Source organism: Nerophis ophidion, linkage group LG10, assembly GCF_033978795.1.
Source record: "Nerophis ophidion isolate RoL-2023_Sa linkage group LG10, RoL_Noph_v1.0, whole genome shotgun sequence".
NCBI lineage: Eukaryota > Metazoa > Chordata > Actinopteri > Syngnathiformes > Syngnathidae > Nerophis > Nerophis ophidion.
This window is the reverse complement of record NC_084620.1, coordinates 50,619,739-50,647,200: the sequence shown is the minus strand read 5'-3', so window position 1 is coordinate 50,647,200 and position 27,462 is coordinate 50,619,739. Positions and strand designations below refer to the sequence as shown.

The window sequence follows — 27,462 nt, the reverse complement described above, 5'->3', positions numbered from 1 at the left end:
TGTAACAACAATATACAAACAATAATACACACACAACACATGTCATCTGTTGTGTTGTTGTGAACGACATGATGGATGTAACATCAATGTACAAACAATCATACACACACAACACATCTCATTTGTTGTGTTGTTGTGAATGACATCATGATGTAACATTATTGTACAAGCAATCACACACACAACACATCTCATCTGTAGTGTTGTTGTGAACGACATCATGGATGTAACATCTATGTACACACTAGGGCTGGGCGATATATACGATATATCGCGGGTTTGTCTCTGTGCGATATAGAAAATGACTATATCGTAATATTCGAGTATACATTCTCACGCAGGACTTTTAGCTGCGGGCGTACACTTCAGGCTCTCCTCGCTCTTTCCTGTGTCTCCTTCTCACAGACAAGCAGGCGCACATTCTTACATACGTCACAAACTGTCACGTCATACGTCACATACACGCCCTCGCCCAGCAGAGAGCTAGTGGCGTGGCTAACATTAGCTGCTAACGTAGCCGTACGAGAAAAAGAAGGTGCGGATCTTGTAACAAATGAAGGAAGACTTAATTCCCAATAAAAACAGCAGGGTTTCCATCCTCTGGCGGTGGTTTGGCTTCAAGTGGGAATATGTCGAACAGACAACCCTAATTTGTCAAGTGTGGGGGGGAAAAGCGTTGCTAAAAAAAGTAGCATTTCTGCTAATATGTAGCATCATTTGTAAAGTCACTCGCTAGAGAATGAAGAGAATTTCATAACCTTAGTAACATACCACATAGTGAAGGACAAATACTATTTGATTTCCTATTATGCAGCTCATTTTTATTTGACACTTAAAATGTCTGTGACAATCTTGCAATTTAAGTTTTGGAAATGACTTGAATGTCTGTGCCACTGCTTGATAACTTTAATAAATATACATTTGGTCAATTGACTTAGTTGTGATTTCCCTCTCTGCATGAAAGTTTAAAAGTAGAATATATTAATGCAGTATGAAGAAGAATGTTTTAATGTAGACACATAGAATCATCATACTGCTGTGATTATATGTACCAAGTGTTCATTCAAAGCCAAGGCAAAATATCGTAATATATATCGTATGTCGCGATATGGCCTAAAAATATCGCGATATTAAAAAAAGGCAATATCGGCCAGCCCTCGTACAAACAATCATACACGCACACACACACATCTCATTTGTTGTGTTGTTGTGAATGACATCATGGATGTAACATCAATATACAAACAATCATACACACACAACACATCTCATCTGTTGTGTTGTTGTGAACGACATCATGGATGTAACATCAAAGTATAAACAAACATACACACACAACACATGTCATCTGTTGTGTTGTTGTGAACGACATCATGGATGTAACATCAAAGTATAAACAAACATACACACACAGCACATGCCATCTGTTGTGTTGTTGTGAACGACATCATGGATGTAACATCAATATACAAACAATCATACGTACACAACACATTTTATCTGTGGTGTTGTTGTGAACGACATCATGGATGTAACATCAAAGAATAAACAAACATACACTCACAACACATGTCATCTGTTGTGTTGTTGTGAACGACATCATGGATGTAACAACAATGTACAAACATTTATACACACACAACACATGTCATCTGTTGTGTTGTTGTGAACGACATCATGGATGTAACATCAATGTACAAACAATCATACTTACACAACACATGTCATCTGTAGTGTTGTTGTGAACGACATCATGGAAGTAACATGAATGTACAAACAATCATACACAACACGTGTCATCTGTTGTGTTGTGAACAACATCATAGATGTAACACCAATCTACAAACAATCATACACACACAACACATGTCATCTGTTGTGTTGTTGTGAACGACATCATGGATGTAACAACTATGTACAAACAATCATACACACACACACAACACATGTCATCTGTTGTGTTGTTGTGAACGACATCAGGGCTGCAACATCAATGTACAAACAATCATACACACACAACACATGTCATCTGTTGTGTTATTGTGAACGACATCATAGATGTAACACCAATGTACAAACAATCATACACACCCAACACATGTCATCTGTTGTGTTGTTGTGAACGACATCATGGATGCAACACCAATGTACAAACAATCATACACACACAACACATGTCATCTGTTGTGTTGTTGTGAACGACATCATGGATGCAACACCAATGTACAAACAATCATACACACACAACAAATGTCATCTGTTGTGTTGTTGTGAACGACATCATGGATGTAACATCAATGTACAAACAATCATACACACACAACACGTCATCTGTTGTGTTGTTGTGAACGACATCATGGATGTAACATCAATGTACAAACAATCATATACACACAACACATCTCATCTGTTGTGTTGTTGTGAACGACATCATGGATGCAACATCAATGTACAAACAATCATGAATGAGATGCTCCATGTCTATTTTTTAACAGCCTCAAATAAGACTAACAGGGCAAATACATGTTACACAGCAGTTATTTCCAGCAAAAATAGTTTTTCTCAGGTTTCTCTATTTACATTGTCACACTTTGCACTATTTTATTTTACTTTATGAAGCATTTCTTACACATTCCCTTTTTTTTTAAGATCTTATTGTTAAGTGTTCAATTTGATTTTACTATTTTGCTGACATTGTTGAAGTGTTTTCCATGTTTGTGTTGACATTTCCTTTCTGCTTTGATAGATGAGGGGATTATAATAGGAAGAAGGTTCCATTTCAAAGAAAAATTGCTTTTGACTTTTTTTTTTCCTGCTCCTTATTTTCCATAGGTCATGAAAAACATCGATAATGATGGATATTGAGCGACATAAAACACTTATGTCGTGATACAGTTTTTACCCTCATATCAGTCATGTCAGTCAGACTTCCTGGCACTTTTTTGCATTTTTTTTTTAAACAGTCTGTAGTCTTTTCATCCCTCGTCCGTTCCCTATTCGAGTATATGGAAACGACATTTAGGAACTAAAGTGCAGGACTGCAGAAATAAAATATATGACAAAATATGAAAAATGTGCTTCTTTAAAATAATAATAATTTGGTCCAATAATTATTGCATACTTAAATGTGAATAAAAGACCAAATATATGTTACACAGCTGTGACTACCTGGCACTCAACCTGCAGAAAATAGTTCTTCTCAGGTTTGTTTACCTTTTCACACTTTATTAACCATTTCTTACATAGTCTTCATTTTTCGCACCTTCAATTTTTTTAGAAGCTATTGTTAAGTGTTCGATGTGATTTTACAATTTTGTTTACACTGACTGAGTGTTTTCCACGTTTTTGTTGACATGTCCTTTCTGCCTTGATAGCTGAGGGGATTACCGTATTTCCTTGAATTGCCGCCGGGGCGCTAATTAATTCAAAACCTCTTCTCACGCCTGCGCTAATTCAAAGCATGCGGTAAAAGTAAGCAGGCGCTAATAATTTTAAAACCTCTTCTCACCCCTGACGCTTACCAATGGCATGTAATAAAAAATTGAGTGTTATAAGAAAAAAATATATATATATGTATATTATTTTGCGTCCGCGGCCCGGTGGTTGGGGATCACTGCTTTACAGCATGTCATCGCGCCCACTTTTACATCAGGCCGGACGCATGCATTTCGCTGCTTCTTAAACCAGATTGCAATGCATACTTGGGCAACAGCCATACCTTTTACACTGATGTTTGTGATATAAAAAACTTTAAAACTCTTACTAATATGCACCACACTCTGTGAACCCACACCAAACACATTTCTGGAGAGCATTGGCTCTGTGGCACATTATAAACGCAGCATAGGGATTACCCATAATGCCGTGCATCCGTGACTCTTGGCTACCGGTATATTATACACGGGGGGCGGAGGTGTGGTGCCCGCGGGTGTACGGTGTAGCCAGGAGTTGTGGATGCATTGCATTTTGGGTAAGTCTTTTGTTGCGTTTATAATGTGTTACAGAGCCAATGTTCTCCAGAAATGTGTTTGGTGTGGGTTCACAGAGAGTGGCGCATATTATTAAGAGTGTTAAAGTTGTTTTATATCACAACCATTAGTGTTATCTGTATGGCTGTGGAACAAGACCCCTGGTTTACTCATAGAAAAAGCAAAAAAAACCTACTCCGTCATTTGAAAAAGGCGGCAGGGGAAGCGCCGCTCGTGACGTCACGAATTAGACCCGGCGGTTAAAGTAAGCGTGCGTTTTTTTATTTGGGGAGCGAGCAGTAATTCAAGGCAGGCGCACAATACATGCCCGGCGGCTATTCAAGGAAATACGGTAATCAGAAGGTTACAAATCAAATGAACAAAAATATTCTCCTGCTCCTTAATTTCCACAAGTCATAAAATTGTGTATATTTATCAATATCGATTGCTATATAATATGAATATTTAAACAATTACTGTATAACAACAATTCACTTCCATAAGAATAACAGGGCAAATACATGTTACACATCAGTTATTTCCAGAAAATAGTTGTTCCCAGGTTTCTCTGTTTACATTATCCCACTTTGAAATATTTTCTTACCCATTATAAAGCATTTCTTACGTATTCCTTATTTTCAAGAGATTATTGTTAAGTGTTTAATGGGATTTTACTATTTTGTTGACATTGTTGAGGTGTTTTCCAAGCTTGTGTTGACATTTCCTTTCTGCGTTGATAGCTGAGGGGATTATAATCAGAGGAAGTTACATTTCAAAGAAAAGTTATTTTTTTCCTGCTCCTTAATTTCCATAGGTCATGAAAAATATGAATAATGATGGATATCGAGCGAAATAAAACACTTATGTCGTGATACAGTTTTACTCTCATATCAGTCATGTCAGTCAGACTTCTTGGCACTTTTACTATTTTGTTTGCTTTTCGTGCTTGTGTTGACATTTCCTTTCTGCCTTAATAGCTGACAGGATTATAACCAGAGGAATATCAATTTCAAATAAATAATATTATTCTCCTGCTCCTTACTTTCCATCAGTCAAAGAAATGTTAATAATTATCAATATCTACCGAACAATTACTGCAAAATAAAAAATAATTTCCATTCTTAAGTAAATAAGAATAAGAGGGCAAATAAATGTTACACAGCTGTTATTTTGGCACTGAAACTTCAGAAAATAGTTCTTCTCAGGTTTCCCTGTTTACATTGTCACACTTAAACATTTCAAATAAACACCCACCGATCCATTTTCTACTGCTTGTCCCTTTTGGGGTCATATTTACATTTATTTCGATAGGTCATAAAAAATATCAAATAATTATCGATATCGACCGATACATTATTCATATTTAAACAATTACTGTGTAATTAATTTCTATAGATAAATAAGAAAAAGAGGGCAAATACATGTTACACAGACGTTATTTCCTGACATTGAAGCTGCAGAAAATAGTTCTTCTCAGGTTTCTCTGTTTACATTACTTATTTTTATCATCTTATTGTTAAGTGTTCAATGTGATTTGACTATTTTGTTGACATTGTTGGAGTGTTTTCCACGCTTGTGTTGACATTTCCTTTCTGCCTTGACAGCTGAGGGCATTATAATCAACATTTCAAATAAACATATTTACATTTATTTTGATAGGTCATAAAGAAATATCAATAACTATCGATATCAACCGATATATTAGTAATATTTAAACAATTACTGCATATTTATTTCCATAGTTCAATTAGAATAAGAGGGCAAATACATGTTACACAGCCGTTATTTCTTGGCACTAAACCTGCAGAAAATGGTTATTCTCAGTTTACATCGTCACACTTAAACATTTCAAATAAACATATTTACATTTATTTTGATAGGTCATGAAAAAATATCAATTATCAATATCGACCGATTTATTTGTAATATTTAAACAATTACTGCACTGCATAATTAAATAAGAATACATGTTACACAGCCGTTGTTTCCTGGTACTAAACCTGCCGAAAACAGTTCTTCTTAGGTTTCTCTGTTTACATTGTCAAACATTATCATATCAAATAAACATTTCAATTTCTTTCGATAGGTCATTAAAAAAAATATCAATAATTATCGATGTCGACCGATATGTTAGTAATATTCAACAATTACTGCATAATTAATTTCCATAGTTAAATAAGAATAAGAGGGCAAATACATGTTACACAGACGTTATTTCCTGGCCCTAAACCTGCAGAAAATAGTTCTTCTCAGGTTGCTCTGTTTACATGGTCACACTTTGCACTATTTCCTTACACTTTATGAAGCAATTCTTCCATAAATCTCAATATCGACCGGTATATTAATAATATTTTAACAATTACTGCCTAACAAAAATTAATTTCCATAGGTAAATAAGAATAGAGGGGAAATACTTGTTACACAGCCGTTATTTCCTGGCACTAAACCTGCAGAAAATAGTTGTTCTCAGGATTCTCTTTGTTTACATTGTCACACTTTGCACGATTTCCTTACACTTTAGGAAGCAATTCTTACATAATTCTCAATAGTGACCGGTATATTAACAATTACTGCGTAACAAAAATTATTTCCATAGTTAAATAAGAATAAGAGGGCAAATACATGTTACACAGACGTCATTTCCTGGCACTAAACCTGCAGAAAATAGTTCTTCTCAGGTTTCTCTGTTTACATTTTCACACTAAATGAAGCATTTCATACACAATTCTCAATAGTGACCGATTTATTAATAAAATTTAAACAATTACTGCATAATTAATTTCCATAATTAAATAAGAATAAGAGGGCAAATACATGTTACACAGCCGTTATTTCCTGGCACTAAACCTGCAGAGAATAGTTATTCTCAGATTTCTCTGTTTACGTTGTCACACTCAAACATTTCAAATAAACAAATGTACATTTTTTTCGATAGGTCATTAAAAACTATCAATAATTATCGATATCGACCGATTTATTAGTAATATTTAAACAATTACTGCATAATTCATTTCCATAGTTAAATAAGAATAAGAGGGCAAATACATGTTACACAGCCGTTATTTCCTGGCACTAAACCTGCAGAAAATAGTTCTTCTCAGGTTTCCCTGTTTACATTGTCACACTTAAACATTTCAAATAAACAAATTATCATTTCTTTCGATTAGTCATGAAAAAATATAAATAATTATCGATATCGACCGATTTATTAGTAATATTTAAACAATTACTGCATAATTCATTTCCACAATTAAATAAGAATAAGAGGGCAAATACATGTTACACAGCCGTTATTTCCTGGCACCAAACCTGCAGAAAATAGTTCTTCTCAGGTTTCTCTGTTTACATTTTCACACTTTGCATTATTTTCTTACACTTTATGAAGCATTTCATACATAATTCTCAATATTGACCGATATATTAATACAATTTAAACAATTACTGCATAATTCATTTCCTTAATTAAATACATGTTACACAGACATTATTTCCTGGCACTAGAAACCTGCAGAAAATAGTTATCAGGTTTCTCTGTATACATTGTCACACTTTGCACTATTTCCTTACACTTTATGAAGCAATTCTTATATAATTCTCAATATCGACCGGTATATTAATAATATTTAAACAATTACTACCTAACAAAAATGAATTTCCGTAGGTAAATAAGAATAAGAGGGCAAATACATGTTACACAGACGTTATTTCCTGGCACTAAACCTGCAGAAAATAGTTCTTCTCAGGTTTCCCTGTTTACATTGTCACACTTAAACATTTCAAATAAACAAATTTACATTTCTTTCGATTGGTCATGGAAAATATCAATAATTATCGATATCGACCAATGTATTAGTAATATTTAAACAATTACTGCATAATTAATTTCCATAGTTAAATAAGAATTAGAGGGCAAATACATGTTACACAGCCGTTATTTCCTGGCACTAAACCTGCAGAAAATAGTTCTTCTCAAGTTTCTCTGTTTACATTTTCACACGTTGCATTATTTTCTTACACTTTATGAAGCATTTCATACATAATTCTCAATATTGACCGGTATATTAATACAATTTAAACAATTACTGCATAATTAATTTCCATAATTAAATACATGTTACACAGACGTTATTTCCTGGCACTAAACCTGCAGAAAATAGTTCTTCTCAGGTTTCCCTGTTTACATTGTCACACTCAAATATTTAAAATAAACAGATTTACATTTATTTCGATGGGTCATAAAACAAATATCAATAATTATCGATATCAAACACTTATATCGTGACTTTTTAGCGTTCAGCCACTAAGTAGTGCGACTATAAACTTCTTAGTGAGCACTTTAAGAACATAAGACACACTTTGTTTTAACAACGTGTGTCTTGTGCGTGCTTTTGCGTGCACAACGTGCCTTTTTCTCTACGTGGGCAACACGGCTTTCATGATTTTTGGGGGGAGAAGCCACGCGTGTTTGTGGTGGGCAGTCACGACTTCCACGCGTGGGGTGGGGGGGGATGCAACAGATGAGTAACCGGGGGGCAAGGGAAAAACACAAAAACAAAATAAGGAGGGGGGAAAAAAAACATAAAAATAAAAGGAGCCTCACGGAAGTAACGACGCGTGGGGGGGGGGGGGCTGAACACGTGACGTGCGTGTCGTTACCTTGGTCGCCGCCGTGGAAGATTCCGACATGTTCAACTTCCAAGTGTCCTTTGTTGTCTTTTCCGCGTGGCGTCGTATCCTCTTTCCTTATGTGTCGCGTCGCGCCATGGCGTGGACAAGAAACTTCTTTTGTCTCGGCGCGTGTCTTTTCCCTGGCATGTCGGCGGCGCGCACGTTAATACTGTAAAAAAGCTCTTCCGGGAAGAGCGACGACGCGCACGCACGCGCGCGCGCACCCTCTCTCATTGATCCGGACGTGTGTGAAACGGCGAAATGACGTCAATTCCCAGCACTAAGCCCCGCCCCCTTTTAAAGGGCAACACACACAGCAGGAAACGCGCCCCTCGCGCGCTCTCTCCCACACACATTCCCAGCACTAAGCCCCGCCCCCTTTTAAAGGGCAACACACACCAGGAAAGGAAATAAATTTTATTTACGCCAGTAGTGTTTACAAAGTGCGGCCCGGGGGCCATTTGTGCCCCGCAGCTAATTGTTTACCGGCCCGCCACACATTCTGCAAAAATTGCAAAATTGATAGTATTGCAAAAAAACTATATATATATAAAAATAAAAAAAAAGTGGAATAAGGTGAAATCTAATGAGAAAAAGTGGCAATGTTTTTTGTCTTACTTTTGTTCCTTTTGTCTTTTTTTTCTTTTTTTTCCATTGCTCAAAAAAAAAGGACCAAAAAAATGAATTATTACTTAAAAATTATCAATTTAAAATGTTTTATGTGGAAAAAATATTGCATATGTTGTGTGGTTGCCAAATAAAACATCCAAGTTTTGACAAAAGAGCATAAAACAAACAAAATAATAGTCCAAGTTTAAAATCGACAGATATATCGGAAGTTGATCTTGAAATTTAAGTGTTAAAAGTTAAAAAAAATGAAATAATAATAAAAATGTATCACTTTATGAGTGGGGAACCTTTCGGATCTCAGATATATTTAGTAGGATTTTATTAAACTTTTTACTGTGATTACTTAAAAATATTAAATAATTAAAATCAATGGTGTCCTGCATTATGGATCTTTGAGGGCTTTAATTGCTAAATAAAGGAACTCTCCTGAAGGAATCAATAAAGTACAATCTATCTATCTAAATACTGCATATTTCCGTTTTACTCTAAAAAAAAGTTGTCTTTGACAAAAATGGCATAAAACCTTATTTGTTTTACTTTATATCAACTTCAAGTTGATATAGAGATTTACTGTATGCATTAAATAAAAAAATAAAAATAATAATTTTACTTACTTTTAACATTTTAGTGACTCCCCAGGAGTCCTAAGGATTAAAAAAAAAATCCATATATTTTGTTATGGTTTGAAAATGAAAAATATCAAAAACACGCCCCCGCATGCTTAAATGTTTCCGTGTGCAGCCCTCTATGGAAAAAGTTTGGACACCCCTGCTTTACGCGAATAGAAGTTTCTAGAAATAATTTAACTTAGATTGGTCGGGGGGGGGGGGGGATGTATTATTGTCAACTGGCACTGAAAGATGATCTATAGTAGTCTAGTCCAGAATGCTAAATTATAATACAAATGTGTATTTCTATCATTTAAAGTATTTAAAAAAAATTAATAAATATCGCATTATTTTTATGATGAAATATTTAAATGCTTTCATTTAAATCAATAGTTTAATTTTTACTAAAAAATATATGCATTTTTAAAAGGTTACTTTTTTATATTTTTAAAAGGTTCCTTTACAAATGTGCATTTCTATTATTTAAAATATATATATAAAAAAATATCGCATTATTTTTTATGATTAAATATTTAAATGCTTACATTTAAATCAGTAGTTCAATTTTGATTGAAAATATGTGTATTTTTTTAAAGGCTATTTTTTTATATTTTTAAAAGGGTACTTTACAAATGTCCAGTTCTGTTACTTAAAATATTTTTTTTAAAAAGGCATTATTTTCCTGATAAAATATTTCAATGTTTACACGGGTGACTTGTCCAGGGTGTAAACCGCCATCCACCATATGGTAGCTGAGATAGGCTCCAGCGACCCTGAGGGGAACAATCGGTAGGAAATGGATGGATGGATGTTTACATTTAAATCAATAGTTTAAATTTAATTAAACGATGTATGTATTTTTTAAATTGTTACTTTTTATATATTTTTTAAAAGGTTACTTTACAAATGTGCACTTCTATTATTTAAAATATTTAAAAATATTGCATTATTTTTATGATGAAATGTTTAAATGTTTACATTTAAATCAATAGTACATTTTTGATTAAAAAATATAAATTTTTCTAAATGTTACTTTTTATATATTTTAAAAGGTTACTTTACAAATGTGCATTTCTACTATATAAAATATATTTTTTTAAAGCATAATTTTTATGATAAAGTAATAAATTTAATTTAATTTTGATTAAAAAAATATGTAATTTTTAAAAGTTTACTCTTTATTTATTTTTAAGAGGTCACTTTAGTAATATTTATGTGTCTATAAATATTTATTATTTATAATACTTTTTTAAATAGCATTATTTTGATGACAAAATATTTTAATGTTTACATTTACATCAATAATTTAATCGTGATTAAAAATACATTTAATTCTTAAAATGTTACTTTTTATACATGTTTAAAAGGTTACTTTACAAATGTGCATTTCAATTATTTAAAATATTTAAAAATACTTTCACATTGCATTATTTTTATGATGAAAAATGTTTACGTTTAAACAATAGTTTAATTTTTATTAAAAAAATATATGTATTTATTAAAAGTTTACTTTTTATATATTTTAAAAGTTTACTTTACAAATGTGCATTTATATTATTTAAAATGAAAAAAAAGGCATTATTTTTATGATATAATATTTCAATGTTTACATTTAAATCAACAGTTTAATTTTGATTAAAAAAAAATATGTATTTTTTAAAAGTTTACTTTTTATATATAATTTATAGGTTACTTTACATATGTGAATTTCTGCTATTCAAAATATAAAAAAATTAATTATTTTTATGATAAAATATTTAAATGTTTACATTTATGTCAATAGTTAAATTTTGATTAAAAATATATGTATTTTTTAAAAGGTTACTTTTTATATCTTTTTAAAAGGTTACTTTTTTTAGTCGTTAAGATTGTCTTTGTTTTTTGTTGTCTTGTCTTGATTTTTTGAGCCTTTAATTGTTGTCTTAGTCTTAATTAATTAATTAATTAATTAGGGACGGCGTGGCGCAGTGGGAGAGTGGCCGTGCGCAACCCGAGGGTCACTGGTTCAAATCCCACCTAGAACCAACCTCGTCACGTCCGTTGTGTCCTGAGCAAGACACTTCACCCTTGCTCCTGATGGGTGCTGGTTGGCGCCTTGCATGGCAGCTCCCTCCATCAGTGTGTGAATGTGTGTGTGAATGGGTAAATGTGGAAGTAGTGTGAAAGCGCTTTGAGTACCTTGAAGGTAGAAAAGCGCTATACAAGTACAACCCATTTATCATTTATTTATTTAATTGAAATGTAATAACATTCCGTCGTTTTTTTTGCAAATTAATGAATTTGAATATTTTTACAAAATAAGGAATAATTTGATCAAATAAACATTTAAACATTTTTTTTAAATATTTAGAAAATGTAGAAATAAAAGATACATAAATACATATAAATATAATAATATTTCTAGGAGGCAAATTTATGTCAGTAGCTAAAATAGTTTTGTTATTTGACATTTAATGCCCATTTAGTCTCAATTAAAATCAAATAACCTTTGCATACTATTTTTTTTTACATATTTGCATTTTAATGAAATGGAATATATATATATATTTTTTTTTTAATTATTATTATTTTATTTATTTATTATTATTTTTTTTTTAATAGTTTAAAACACAATAAAAACAATAATTAATCAATATCATTTCTGCAAAGTTAACTTGTTGTAGTTGCTAGAACTGTCTGGATTATTGTCTTAGTCTGAATTGATATCGAATAACTTTTTTATTTATTTTTTCTACAAATACATTTTCCAATACATCTAAATATTTAAATTAAATAACAGGAACACAATTTTAAAATAATGTATAAAAAACGATATAAAATAACTAAATATTTTTAAAATGTAATTAATATAGTACAATTAAGATGTTATTAACTATTAATCAGCCTTTAATTGCTGTCTTAGTTTGAATTGAAATTCTACAAACATTGCACAATGTTCTATTTTATTTATTTTTTGCAAATGTGCATCTTCATGAATATTATATCTTACATATATACTGTATGTGTGTAAGAGTTTATGTATTTTTTTTAACAAACTTAACCATTTCATAAAAATCATTTACAAAATGTATTAAAAAAAAACATTTTAGAAAACCGTTCGACATTTAAATAGATACACAAAAAAAATTAATTGAGAAAAAAAGTATTTTTAAATGTTGTTTCATTTCAGTTCTTAAGATCATTTTGAGTATTAAAACTTCTGCAGTTTTGCACAATATATAATTTTTTTTTTTAAATCTGCATTTCAATGAATTACAATATTAGTTTTAAATGATTAAAAAAACATGTTTTAATTAAAAAATATAATATTACGCTCTATTTTAAAAGATTGATTTATTTTATTAACACAATTGTCTTAAATATTATGACTTCTTATTCTTTGATTGCTGTCTAAGTCTAAATTTAAATCAAATAATGTATTGTTTTTTGTTTTTTAGAATTACAAATTTATATACATATATATAAAAAATGCATAGAAAATAAGAAAAAAAATACAAACCTTTTTGAATGTTGATTAAATTCAGTAATTAAAATGACTTTGATTATTATAACTTTAATTGCTGTTTTAGTGTGAATTAAAATCAAATTACTTTTGCATAATATCGTACCTATTTTTTTACTTTTATTTTTTAATAATGCACCTCAATGAATTAGAACATTTTAACAAAATATTTGAATGAAAAACGTTTGATGTTCAGTCTCGTTAAACCGCTGCGCCCCCGTGCGTCCAATATGAAGAGATCCTTTTTTTCTTCTGCTAACTGGGTTTGCTAGGCGTGGTGCGTTCCAGCACCAGTAGGAAAATTGAGCTTTGGCAAACGTGGCCCAAAATTTTGCCTCCAAGTAAGTATAAAAAAAAAAAAAACTTTTTCAAAATATTTTATATTTTTTTATCTTAACCGAATTGGAACAACTGGGTTCTCTTCCCTCATTTTGGAGTTTAGTCTTTTATAAATGTGCTCATGAGGCAATTTAAATGTATTTATTATTATTATTATTATTATAACATCATTTTGATGGCTAATAGCATGTTAACATACTAACATGCTAACCTTTTTTTTTTTTTTTTTAGCTAATTCTGCAAACGTTTACCCCGCGGTCATACAACTTCGTACTTGACACATGCTAATGTCAGCATAGTAACATTAGCATGCTAACACTAGAATGCTAAATTTTTTTTTGCCAATATGCCAACCGTTTACCCCGCAGTCATACAACGTCCTACTTGACATGTGCTTACATTTTTTGGGCCATTTTTGCAGAAATACATCTTTGAGTCATTTAACGTGGTACTTGACACATGTTAACTGTTAGCATGCTAACATTAGCATGTTAACTTTTTTTTAGCTAACTTTCAAGTGTTTAGCCCACATTCATACAACTTCATGCTTGACAGATGTTAACCGTTAGCATGCTAACACTAGAATGCAAACTTTTTAAAGCTAATTTTGCAACTGTTTACCTCAGAGTCAAATAACTTACAATTTGACATATGCTAACTTTTGTTATTCATTTTCACAGAAGTACATTTTTGAGTTATTAAATTTGGTACTTCTTACGTTAAATGTAAGCATGCTAACAAGTAAAATCTTTTAGCTAATTTTGCAGGCGTTTACCCCACATTCATATATCTTCATACTTGACACATGCTAACTGCTAACATGATAATATTAGATGAACTTTTTTTTGGCTAACTTTCAAGTGTTCATCCCACATTCATACAACTTCATGCTTGACGCATGCTAACTATTAGCATGCTAACATTATGTCCACTTTTTTTTTTGTAATTTTGCAAACATTTACCCCGCAGTCAGACAACTTCATACTTGACTCATGCTAATTTTAGCATGCTAATATTAGCATGTTAACACAAACTGTTATTATAGATAATAACATGTTAATTACACATTAATAACATGAAACCCATACAAGATTATTAACAGAAAAACTGTAATAGTTAGACAAAACATTTTGAAGCACAAACAAACGTTTGGGACAAGTTTGGGAAGATTTTGACAAGGTCGGGGGACAGGAGTGGGGGGGTTAGTTATGCATAATAACATGTTAATTACACATTATTAACACGGAACCCATACAACATTAATAACAAAAACTGTAATAGTTAGACAAAAAATTTTGCAGCACAAAAACGTTTAGGACAAGTTTTGTAAGAGTTTGACATGTCGGGCGTTGGGGCGTTTTTTTATGAATAATAACATGTTAATAACATGTTAATAACATGAAACCCATACAACATTAATAACATAAAAACTGTAATAGTTAGACAAAACATTTTGCAGCTCAAACAAACATTTGGGACAAGTAATAATACAATAATAAGCCAATAAGTCAATAATAAGTCAATAACAGGTCAATAATAAGTCAATAGTAAGATAATAATAGGTCAATAATAAGTCAATAATAAGTCAATAATTAGACAATAATAAGTCAATAATAAGTCAATAATAAGACAATAATAGGTCAATAATAAGTCAATAATAAGACAATAACAACTCAAAATAAATCAATAATAAGACAAGAATAAGTCAAAAATAAGTCAATAATAAGACAATAATACGTCAATAATAAGTCAATAATAAGACAATATTAAGTCAATAATAAGTCAATAATAAGTCAATAATTAAACAATAATAAGTCAATAATAAGTCAATAATAAGACAATAATAGGTCAATAATAAGTCAATAATAAGACAATAACAACTCAAAATAAATCAATAATGAGACAAGAATAAGTCAAAAATAAGTCAATAATAAGACAATAATACGTCAATAATAAGTCAATAATAAGACAATATTAGGTCAATAATAAGTCAATATAAGTCAATAATAAGACAATAATAAGTCAATAAGTCAATAATACGACAATAATAAGTCAATAATAAGTCAATAGTAAGTCAATAATAAGTCAATATAAGTCAATAAAAAGACAATAAGTCAATAATAACTCAATAAGAAGACAATAATAAGTCAATAATAAGTCATAAATAAGTCCAAAAGTCAATAATAAGTCAATAGTAAGTCAATAATAAGTCAAGAATAAATCAATGATAAGTCAATAATAAGACAATAATAAGTCAATAATAAGTCCATCCATCCAACCATTTTCTACCGCTTATTCCCCTTTGGGGTCGCGGGGGGCGCTGGTGCCTATCTCAGCTACAATCGGGCAGAAGGCGGTGTATACCCTGGGCAAGTCGCCACCTCATCGCAGCAATAATAAGTCAATAATTTAGTAATAAGTCAATAGTATGTCAATAGTAAGTCAATAATAAGTCAACAAAAAGTTAATAGTAAGTCAATTGTAAGTCAATAATAAGTCAATAATAAGTCAATAATAAGACAATAATAAGTCAATAAAAAGTCAATAGTAAGTCAATAGTAAGTCAATAATGAGTCAATAATAAGTCCATCCATCCAACCATTTTCTACCGCTTATTCCCCTTTGGGGTCGCGGGGGGTGCTGGTGCCTATCTCAGCTACAATCGGGCAGAAGGCGGTGTATACCCTGGGCAAGTCGCCACCTCATCGCAGCAATAATAAGTCAATAAGTCAGTAATAAGTCAATAGTATGTCAATAGTAAGTCAATAATAAGTCAATAAAAAGTTAATAGTAAGTCAATTGTAAGTCATTAATAAGTCAATAATAAGACAATAATAAGTCAATAAAAAGTCAATAGTAAGTCAAAAGTAAGTCAATAGTAAGTCAATAATGAGTCAATAATAAGTCAGTAATAAGATAATAATAAGTCAATAATAAGTCAAAAATAAGTCAATAATAAGTCAACAATGAGACAATAATTAGTCAATAATAAGTCAATAATAAGACAATAATAAGTCAATAATAAGAAAATAAGTCAAGAATAAGTCAAAAATAAGTCAATAATAAGTAAATAATAAATCAATAATAAGACAATAATAAGACAATAAGTCAATAAGAAGTCAATGGTAAGTCAATAATAAGTCAATAATAAGTCAATAACAAGTCAGAAATAAGACAATAATAAGTCAATAATAAGTCAATAATAAGTCAATAACAAGTCAGAAATAAGACAATAATAAGTCAATAATAAGTCAATAATAAGTCAACAACGAGACAATAATAAGTCAATAATAAGTCAATAATAAGTCTATAATAAGACAATAATAAGTAAATAATAAGTTAATAGTAAGTCAATAGTAAGTCATTAATAAGTCAATAATAAGTCAATAATAAGACAATAATAAGTAATATAATAAGTCAATAGTAAGTCAATAGTAAGCAACAATAAGTCAATAATGAGTCAATAATAAGTCAGTAATAAGACAATAATAATTCAATAATAAGTCAAAAACAAGTAAATAATAAATCAATGATAAGTCAATAATAAGACAATAAGAAGTCAATAAGAAGTCAATAGTAAGTCAATAATAAGTCAATAATAAGTCAATAATAAGTCAGTAATAAGACAATAATAACTCAATAATAAGACAATAATAAGTCAATAATAAGCCAATAGGAAGTAAATAATAAGTCACTAATAAGTCAATCATAAGACAATAATAAGTCTATAATAAGACAATAATAAGTCAATAATAAGTGAAAAATAAGTCAATAATAAGTTAATAATAAGTCAAAAATAAGTCAATAATAAGTATGTTTATCTTGCTGCTCTGTTGCAGCGTTTATGTCCTCCTCACACTTCCTGCGTTTGAAGCTTTCAGGACCTGGGGGGGTGCGTTATGGTCTTCTGCCCACAATGTCTTTAAAATGACTGCAGCAGCAGATGAAGAAGAGGAGGTTATATATATGTATCAACAACACCCGGCAGAGAAGTGACAAGGGGGGCTACTGGTGCAGGGAGAAGTCAATTAAAGAGGCAATAAAATGGATTTTATTGAGCGTGTGCTGCCTGTTTGGATACAAATGTCTCGGGGGGATGAGACGGCTACTTCCTGTCTCCCACTTCCTGCCAGGATGACATGATGCTCCTCCTGGCGGCAGCACTCGTGCACATCAGACCGCATCCATGCCATCCAACTACACGTGCGTTGGATGGCAGCAGATGAAAGCAACATTCCTTTTCATCATGGACTGATTTTAGCATCACGTTTTGGCAGATAATATGTGTGCTAAAACATTTTTCAAATGTTTAAGGCTTAGTGTACACATGCGTGGACAGCACCTTCTAGCTCTTATTTCCAAAATTGTGTGCACTACTGAATTGGGGTCTTATGGCCACTTATGTGGACACTTATACTGCCATCTGGTGGTGTCAGAAGAGAACAACATACAATGGAATTTGGGGGAAAAAATATGTAAACATGAAGTACACGTTTGTGTACTTATGGACTAAGTACATCAAATCAAAAGATGCTTCTTAGTTTTTATTCTAATTAGGGTCCAAAAAGCCCAAATACCAGAGAGAAATAAATAATAAATCATGGAAACAAATAGCTTGGGCCTTAAGAGGTTTTAAAGTATGTGCCAACAGTAGTTTTTGTTGACTTATGTATTTTGCTCAGACGATTGTAGAAATAGAAGGAAATATTTGACTTTAATTGTTGTATCGAATATTTTTTTAAATTTTTCAGAATTAAGAGGGTTGACACACGTGATGTTTTACTCTGATTATAATCTTGATCAAAATAGTATATATATATATATATATATATACATATATATATATATATATATATATATATATACATATATATATATGTATATACATACATGTGTGTGTGCGTGTGTGTGTGTGTGTGTGTGTGTGTGTATACATGTATCTCTAAATATATATATATATATATATATATATATATATATATATATATATATATATATATATATATATATATATATGTATATATATACAGTGGGGCAAAAAAGTATTTAGTCAGCCACCGATTGTGCAAGTTCTCCCACTTAAAAAGATGACAGAGGTCTGTAATTTTCATCATAGGTACACTTCAACTGTGAGAGACAGAATGTGAAAAAAAAAATCCAGGAATTCACATTGTAGGAATTTTAAAGAATTTATTTGTAAATTAGGGTGGAAAATAAGTATTTGGTCAACCATTCAAGGCTCTCACTGATGGAAGGAAGTTTTGGCTCAAAATCTCACGATACATGGCCCCATTCATTCTTTCCTTAACATGGATCAATCGTACTGTCCCCTTAGCAGAAAAACAGCCACAGAGCATGATGTTTCCACCCCCATGCTTTACAGTAGGTATGGTGTTCTTGGGATGCAACTCAGTATTCTTCTTCCTCCAAACACGACGAATTGAGTTTATACCAAAATGGATACATGGATGATACAGCAGAGGATTAGGAGAATGTTATGTGGTCAGATGAAACCAAAATAGAACTTTTTGGTACAAACCCAATCGGTGGCTGACTAAATACTTTTTTGCCCCACTGCCCTCTTCAACATAATACGTAGTCTTACTTCATGGATATCATACAAACCAACAAATACATCCAAATGTAATTAAAAAAAAAACACACAAGAAAAACACCAGTGCAAAACTTCATGAAGTACAAACTGAAAAAAAAAAAATAATAATAATATACACCTCCCGGAATGATACAAAACAAATACGAATCCAGACAAAAAAATAGGTAAAATAATAAACAAAGAGCAACATGTAAACACTTATGGCTGTCCATATGATGTTATTGTTCTGTCTTTATATATTTTTTTCAATTGGAATATATATTTACAGTCTTTTATCTCATTCTGAAGAGAACTCCACTGATGTACACATTTCTTTTAAAGTTGTCCTTGAATACTGACTCTATGCTCCCTATTCTAAGAAGTGATGACAAACATTTTTTTTGTAAATTTGCTGATAATGTTTTACTTTTAGCCTTAAACATGACACACTGTCACACCGTGGTGAGGTAAGTCCTGTTTTGGGGTTGTCTGGCAAACTTCCTGTTTTATTTTGAAAGTTTTAATTCTCCTCTCTTTTCAGGCCACTTGCTCTTCCGCCTGTGTCACTGGTCTGGTTTCTCTTCTGATTGTGCCCACCTGTGCCACCCTCCTTCATGTGTATATGGTCCTTGTCTTCCACTGTCTTGTTGTCGGAGTATATCGTGTATATCAGGGGTCACCAACCTTTTTGAAACCAAAAGCAACTTCCTGGGTATTGATTAATGCGAAGGGCTACCAGTTTGATACACACTTAAATAAATTGCCAGAAATAGCAAATTTGCTCAATTTACCTTTAATAAATAAATGTATATATATATTAAAAAATGGGTATTTCTGTCTGTCATTCCGTCGTACATTTTTTTTCCTTTTACGGAAGGTTTTTTGTAGAGATTAAATGATGAAAAAAAAACACTTAGTTGAACGGTTTAAAAGAGGAGAAAACAGGAAAAAAAATGACAATTAAATTTTGAAACATAGTTTATTTTCAATTTCGACCCTTCAAAATTCAAAATTCAACGGAAAAAAAGAAGAGAAAAATTAGCTAATTCGAAACTTTTGGAAATAATAAAAAAAATAATTTATGGAACATCATTAGTAATTTTTCCTGATTAAGATTGTTTTTTTTTTAGAATTTTTAAGACATGTTTTAAATAGGTTAAAAATCCAATCTGCACTTTGTTAGAATATATAACAAATTGGTAAATCACTCATGCAGAGTGGGGGGGGGGGGGGTTGCCCACATTTGAGGTCCTCTCCAAGGTTTCTCATAGTCAGCATTGTCACTGGCGTCCCACTGGGTGTGAGTTTTCCTTACCCTTATGTGGGTTTTTCCGAGGATGTCGTAGTCGTAGTGGTTTGTACAGTCCTTTGAGACATTTGGGATTTAGGGCTATATAAATACACATTGATCGATTGATTGATTGATTGATTGATTGATTGATTGATTGATTGATTGATTGATTGATTGATTGATTGATTGATCGATTGACCAAGCTATATTTCTAACAAAGACAAATCATTACTTCTTCTAGATTTTCCAGAACAAACATTTTAAAAGAAATTCTAAAAACTTTGAAATAAGATTTAAATTTGATTCTAAAGATTTTCTAGATTTGCCAGAATCATTTTTTTAAATTTTAATCATAATATGTTTGAAGAAATATTTCACAAATATTCTTTGGCGAAAAAACAGAAGCCAAAACGAAGAATTAATTAAAATTCGTTTATTATTCTTTACAATAAAAAAACTAAATTTATTTGAACATTAATTTAAATTGTCGGGAAAGAAGAGGAAGGAATTTAAAAGGTAAAAAGGTATATGTGTTTAAAAATCCTAAAATCATTTTTAAGGTTGTATTTTTTCTCTAAAATTGTCTTTCTGAAAGTTATAAGAAGCAAAGTAAAAAAAATTATGAATTTATTTAAACAAGTGAAGACCAAGTCTTTAAAATATTTTCTTGGATTTTCAAATTCTATTTGAGTTTTGTCTCTCTTAAAATTAAAAATGTTGAGCAAAGCGAGACCAGCTTGCTAGTAAACAAATACAATTTAAAAAATAGAGGCAGCTCACTGGTAAGTGCTGCTATTTGAGCTATTTTTAGAACAGGCCAGCGGGCGACTCATCTGGTCCATACGGGCGACCTGGTTCCCACGGGCACCGCGTTGGTGACCCCTGGTGTATATCATTTACCATGAATTGATTAACGTGGACCCCGACTTCAACTAGTTGAAAAACTTTCTGGGGTGTTACCATTTAGTATAAATGGGTTCATGTATCGTTTCAACACATTGCAAAACTGTATTGATACTGTGTCAATACTGTGTCACTAAATACTGACATCTGCTGGACATTAAAAATCCGTACAGGCAACCTATGGACCGACTCAACTTACACTGATTTTATGACCTAGTATATACAATAATATAAACCAAGTCATTGTATTTCATTTAGGATTATTTCATATCTTCATTTAAAGACCTACAGAAATGAGATTTTCTTATTCAAACGGGGATAGCAGGTCCATTCTATGTGTCATACTTGATCATTTCGCGATATTGCCATATTTTTGCTGAAAGGATTTAGTAGAGAACATCCACGATAAAGTTCGCAACTTTTGGTCGCAAATAGAAAAGCCCTGCCTGTACCGGAAGTATGTGCTCCACACATATCCCCATCGTTTTTAACGGGAGCCACCAGCAGTAAGAGCAATTCGGACCGAGAAAGCGACAATTTCCCCATTAATTTGAGCGAGGATGAAAGATTCGTGAATTAGGATATTGATAGTGAAGGAATAGAAAGAAGAAAAAAAAGCGACGGCTCCGGGCGACGGCAGTGTGAGCGTTTCAGATGTAATTAGACACATTTACTAGGATAATTCTGGAAGATCCCTTACCTGCTTATTGTTTTAATAGTGTTTTAGTTGTTAAGATCCGTACTCCGATCTTCCCATATTATGGTTTGTTGCATTTTTATCACTCCGTCGTTCTACCCTCATACTTCCTGTTTAGTCATTACCATGGTTACTCATCAGTTCACCTGCTGCTCACGGCCCCGCACACCTGCTACAGATAATCGCCGTCACTTTATAAGCCGTCCTCTTTTGTTTGTTCAGCCTGGGTTCATGATTTGCTTTTCACGCAACGAGTTATGCCCGCAATACTCTCATGTATGTATATTCTCGCGAAGCTTTTCACGCTAGCCATTGTTAATTCCAGTTCTCGTGCTGTAGGTTTTTATTTTCTCTTTTGTACGGTTGGATGTGGTTGTCTTTTTATTTCCTAGTCAGATTTTAGAACAGCTAAAGTGTGAGCCTTTTTACTTAGACCTTGAGTTTGGAATGTCGGAATGAAGCCATAACAAATCTGTTATCTCAACTGTCCAAAGTAGGGAGGAGAAAAAGAGGGGCGGGTGAGAGTGAGTGAGGAGGGAGAAACTGCCATTTTAGGATTAGATCAATTTGGACCGAGCTTTGAAATGTTGTATCTAGATCAGGGGTGCCCACACTTTTTCTGCAGGCGAGCTACTTTTCAATTGACCAACTCGAGGGGATCTACCTCATTTATATATATCATTTATATTTATTTATTTATGAAAGAGACATTTTTGTAAACAAGTTAAATGTGTTTAATGATAATACAAGCATGTGTAACACATATAGATGTCTTTCTTTCACGAAGACAAGAATATAAGTTGGTGTATTACCTGATTCTGATGACTTGCATTGATTGGAATCAGACAGTAATGATGATAACGCCCACATTTTCAAATGGAGGAGAAAAAAAGTTGTCCTTTCTGTACAATACCACATGAAAGTGGTTGGTTTTTGGCATCTAATTCATCCAGCTTCTATACACTTTACAAGAAAAACATTGGCGGCAAATTCCGTAGCTTGCTTGATTGACATTCACGGCACCCGAGGGTCTTGTGAGATGACGCTGGCTGCTGCCAGTTCATTATTATGAAAAAATGACAGAGAGGAAGGCGAGAAACACTTTTTATTTCAACAGACTTTCGCGCCGTCCCTTCCGTCAAAACTCTAAAGGCCGACTGCACATTTCCTATCTTCACAATAAAAGCCCTGCTTCATGCTGCCTGCGCTAACAAAATAAGAGTCTCGGAAAGCTGGCGTGCACAAGTGATGTGCATGTCAGCTTTCTGAGGGATCGCTTGTGCACGCCAGTTTTCCGAGACTCTGTATTTAGTTAGCGCAGGCAGCATGAAGCATGGCTTTTATTGTGAAGATAGGAAATGTGCAGTCGGCCTTTAGAGTTTTGACGGAAGGTACGGCGCGAGAGTCTGTTGAAATAAAAAGTGTTTCTCGCCTTCCTCTCAGTCATTTTTAATAATAATGATATTGCAGCAGCCAGCGTCATCTCACAAGACCCTCCGGTACCGTGAATGTCATTTAAGTGACGTCTTGGTGAAGATTGATGATCACTAATTTTTAGGTCAATTTTTTTTAAAAGCCTGGCTGGAGATCGACTGACACACCCCCCGCGGTCGACTGGTAGCTCGCGATCAACGTAATGGGCACCCCTGATCTAGATTGATCTCCCCAAGCGCTTTGGTTATATAAAATATAAAAATGAGCAACCTCTGTCTCTGATTGATTTAAAACCAGCTTATGTGTCATCAAACAATCTGGGGGCGTTGACCGAAGGAAGAAAAGGTCCAAAAACGCAACAGTTCCTACGGGTCAGTTTAGTTTGTATTTTGTATCACCTAGTTCTCATACTAGCGTCTTTGGTTTCCTTTTGTCAGCTCCAGTGTTTTGTTTCTTAGATCCTCGTTGTAGTATAAATCTGTTAAAACTTACCTTTGCTGTGTTCAATTTTGACGCATCCTCGAGGGAATCGAACCCGGTACCACGATGCCACACAGGCGTAACATTAGTGAGATTTTAAAGAGTGTAAAAGATTGTAAAGACATACCTCGAGGTCGGATGGCTGCGGTGAACACCAAGTGTCTCAGAGAGGAGCCGAGGAGCCAAGCTCACAGCCGCCGCCGCCGCAGCAGGACGACGAATAATCCAATGATGTCTCCGGTAAGATGTACATCACAATTTCCCCATCCAAAAACATGTTCGCTTGACCGCTCCGCTTCACAACAAACAGAGAAACGTCGGCTGTGTCTCGGTGCTGAACACAGCTGCAATACACCGCTTTCCACCAACCATATTGTTTTTTATCCATCCATCCATCCATCCATCCATCCATCCATCCATCCATCATCTTCCGCTTATCCGAGGTCGGGTCGCGGGGGCAGCAGCCTAAGCAGGGAAGCCCAGATTTCCCTATCTCCAGCCACTTCGTCTAGCTCTTCCCGAGGGATCCCGAGGCGTTCCCAGGCCAGCCGGGAGACATAGTCTTCCCAACGTGTCCTGGGTCTTCCCCGTGGCCTCCTACCAGCTGGACGTGCCCTAAACACATCCCTAGGGAGGCGTTCGGGTGGCATCCTGACCAGATGCCCGAACCACTTCATCTGGCTCCTCTCGATGTGGAGGAGCAGCGGCTTTACGTTGAGTTCCTCCCGGATGGCAGAGCTCCTCACCCTATCTCTAAGGGAGAGCCCCGCCACCCGGCGGAGGAAACTCATTTCGGCCGCTTGTACCCGTGATGTTATCCTTTCGGTCATGACCCAAAGCTCATGACCATAGGTGAGGATGGGAACGTAGATCGACCGGTAAATTGAGAGCTTTGCCTTCCGGCTCAGCTCCTTCTTCACCACAACGGATCGATACAACGTCCGCATTACTGAAGACGCCGCACCGATCCGCCTGTCGATCTCACGATCCACTCTTCCCTCACTCGTGAACAAGACTCCTAGGTACTTGAACTCCTCCACTTGGGGCAGGGTCTCCTCCCCAACCCGTAGATGACACTCCACCCTTTTCCGGGCGAGAACCATGGACTCGGAATTGTTTTTTATAGTCTCCATTATTAAATGAACCAATTGCAAAAGATTCAGCAACACAGGTGTCCAAAATACTGTGTAATTATGCGGTCAAATCAGACGAGTTTTAGCCGCGAGTTGTGCAGCGCTAATATTTCCTGACAGTCAGTGACGTCACGCGTCATTCCGCGACGTTTTCAACAAGAAACTCGCGGGAAATTTAAAATTGCAATTTAGTCAACTAAAAAGGCCGTATTGGCATGTGTTGCAACGTTAATATTTCATCATTGATATACAAACTATCAGACTGCGTGGTGGGTAGTAGTGGCTTTCAGTAGGCCTTTAAATAAAAATATATTTTAATCTTTTTTAGATACAGTCATTAGATAATGTGAACATGTATCCTAACATGGAAATCTAAGAGAATGTCATGCCTCTAAGTTTATTTTTTGGTTTTGGTCAGGTTATGTTTGGTTTTCTGGACTCTTGTTATGTTTTTTTCACTTCCTGGTTTGTTTTTGTTACCATGACAACTCATTGATTTTCACCTTGCCCTCCTAGTCACGCCCCTGCCCTCAGTCCCGCACCTGTTCCTAATTATCACAGCCACTATTTAAGTTATTTTCTTTCTGTCCATCAGTCTGGGAATATTAACTATCGTTGCCTTTCATACTTCATGCCATGCTTTTCGATTAATCCACGCCAAGTAAGTGTTTGTTTGTATTTATGTATTTGATAGTATTTTTTGTTTGTTTGTAGATAGTATCGCCATTGTGCTGTTTTTGTTCTAAGTTTTAGTATAGATTAGTATCCGCCATCGAGCGCGCTTTTTGTTTTGCCTTTTTTTTGTATTTTGAGTATTAATAAAAACAAACATCTACCTTAATTCATGCCTGGCTCGTCCTGTAGTCCCTTTGCGTCGAAGGAGCACACACAATCCATGTCCAGGCTTGACAGAGAACGTGTTGTGAATGAGAATACTTGTGGACTGGGAATTTATTTATTTTTTAATTTTTTTTTTACATGCGCTCTGAATACGCACTGTTGATTGATTGATTGATTGAAGCTTTTATTAGTAGATTGCACAGTACAGTACATATTCCGTACTATTGACCACTAAATGGTAACACCCAGATAAGTTTTTCAACTGGTTTAAGTCGGGGTCCACTTTAAAGGCCTACTGAAATGAGATTTTCTTATTTAAACGGGGATAGCAGGTCAATTCTATGTGTCATACTTGATCATTTCGCGATATTGCCATATTTTCGCTGAAAGGATTTAGTAGAGTGAAGTGAATGATATTTATATAGCGCTTTTTCTCTAGTGACTCAAAGCGCTTTACATAGTAAAACCCAATATCTAAGTTACATTTAAACCAGTGTGGGTGGCACTGGGAGCAGGTGGGTAAAGTGTCTTGCCCAAGGACACAACGGCAGTGACTAGGATGACGGAAGCGGGGATCGAACCTGCAACCCCTCAAGTTGCTGGCACGGCCGCTCTACCAACCGAGCTATACCGCCCCAGAGAACATCCACGATAAAGTTCGCCCACTTTGGTACTTCCCGAAAAAGCCTCGCCTTTACCGATGTTGATGGCTCCTCATATAATCACATTGATTTTAATGGGAGTCTCCAACAAAAACAGTTATTCCGACCGAGAAAACGACAATTTCCCCATTAATTTGAGCGAGGATGAAAGATTCGTGTTTGAGGATATTGATAGCGACGGACTAGAAAAAACACAAAAAAAAAACGCGATTGCATTGGGACGGATTCCGATGTTTTTACAGACATTTACTAGGTTATTCTGGGAAATCCCTTATCTTTCTATTGTGTTGCTAGTGTTTTAGTGAGTTTAACAGTACCTGATAGTCGGAAGTGTACGTCCACGGCCGGGTGTTGACGCGCAGTGTCTCGGGGAAGTCGACGGCAGCTGTATGGACGGCACAAGCTCAACTGATATCCGGTAAGTGGCGACTTTTTACCACCATTTTCTCACCGAAACCTGCTGGTTGACATGTAGTCGGAATCCATGTTCGCTCTGATCCATAGTAAAGTTTCACCTCTGTGAATTTTAAACAAGGAATCACCGTGTGTTTGTGTGGCTAAAGGCCAAAGCTTCCCAACTCCGTCTTTCTTTGACTTCTCCAATATTAATTGAACAAATTGCAAAAGATTCCGCAACACAGATGTCCAAAATACTGTGTAATTATGCGGTTAAAGCAGACGACTTTTAGCTATGTGTGTGTGCAGCGCTCATAT

The 27,462-nt window shown here is 34.0% G+C and overlaps 1 protein-coding gene across 2 annotated transcripts in view; it reads right to left on the bottom strand.

Annotated features, from left to right (window-relative positions):
* Nucleotides 1-8,886, bottom strand: part of etv6 (ETS variant transcription factor 6) — a 96,293-nt gene extending 87,407 nt beyond the window's left edge. For both annotated transcript variants that reach the window (XM_061914038.1, XM_061914039.1), the window contains exon 1: nucleotides 8,625-8,886. In XM_061914038.1, coding sequence (XP_061770022.1) covers nucleotides 8,625-8,654 — 30 coding nt within the window. In that variant the 5' untranslated portion in view covers nucleotides 8,655-8,886. The remainder of the gene's footprint in view (nucleotides 1-8,624) is intronic.
* Nucleotides 8,887-27,462: the final 18,576 nt, after the last annotated feature.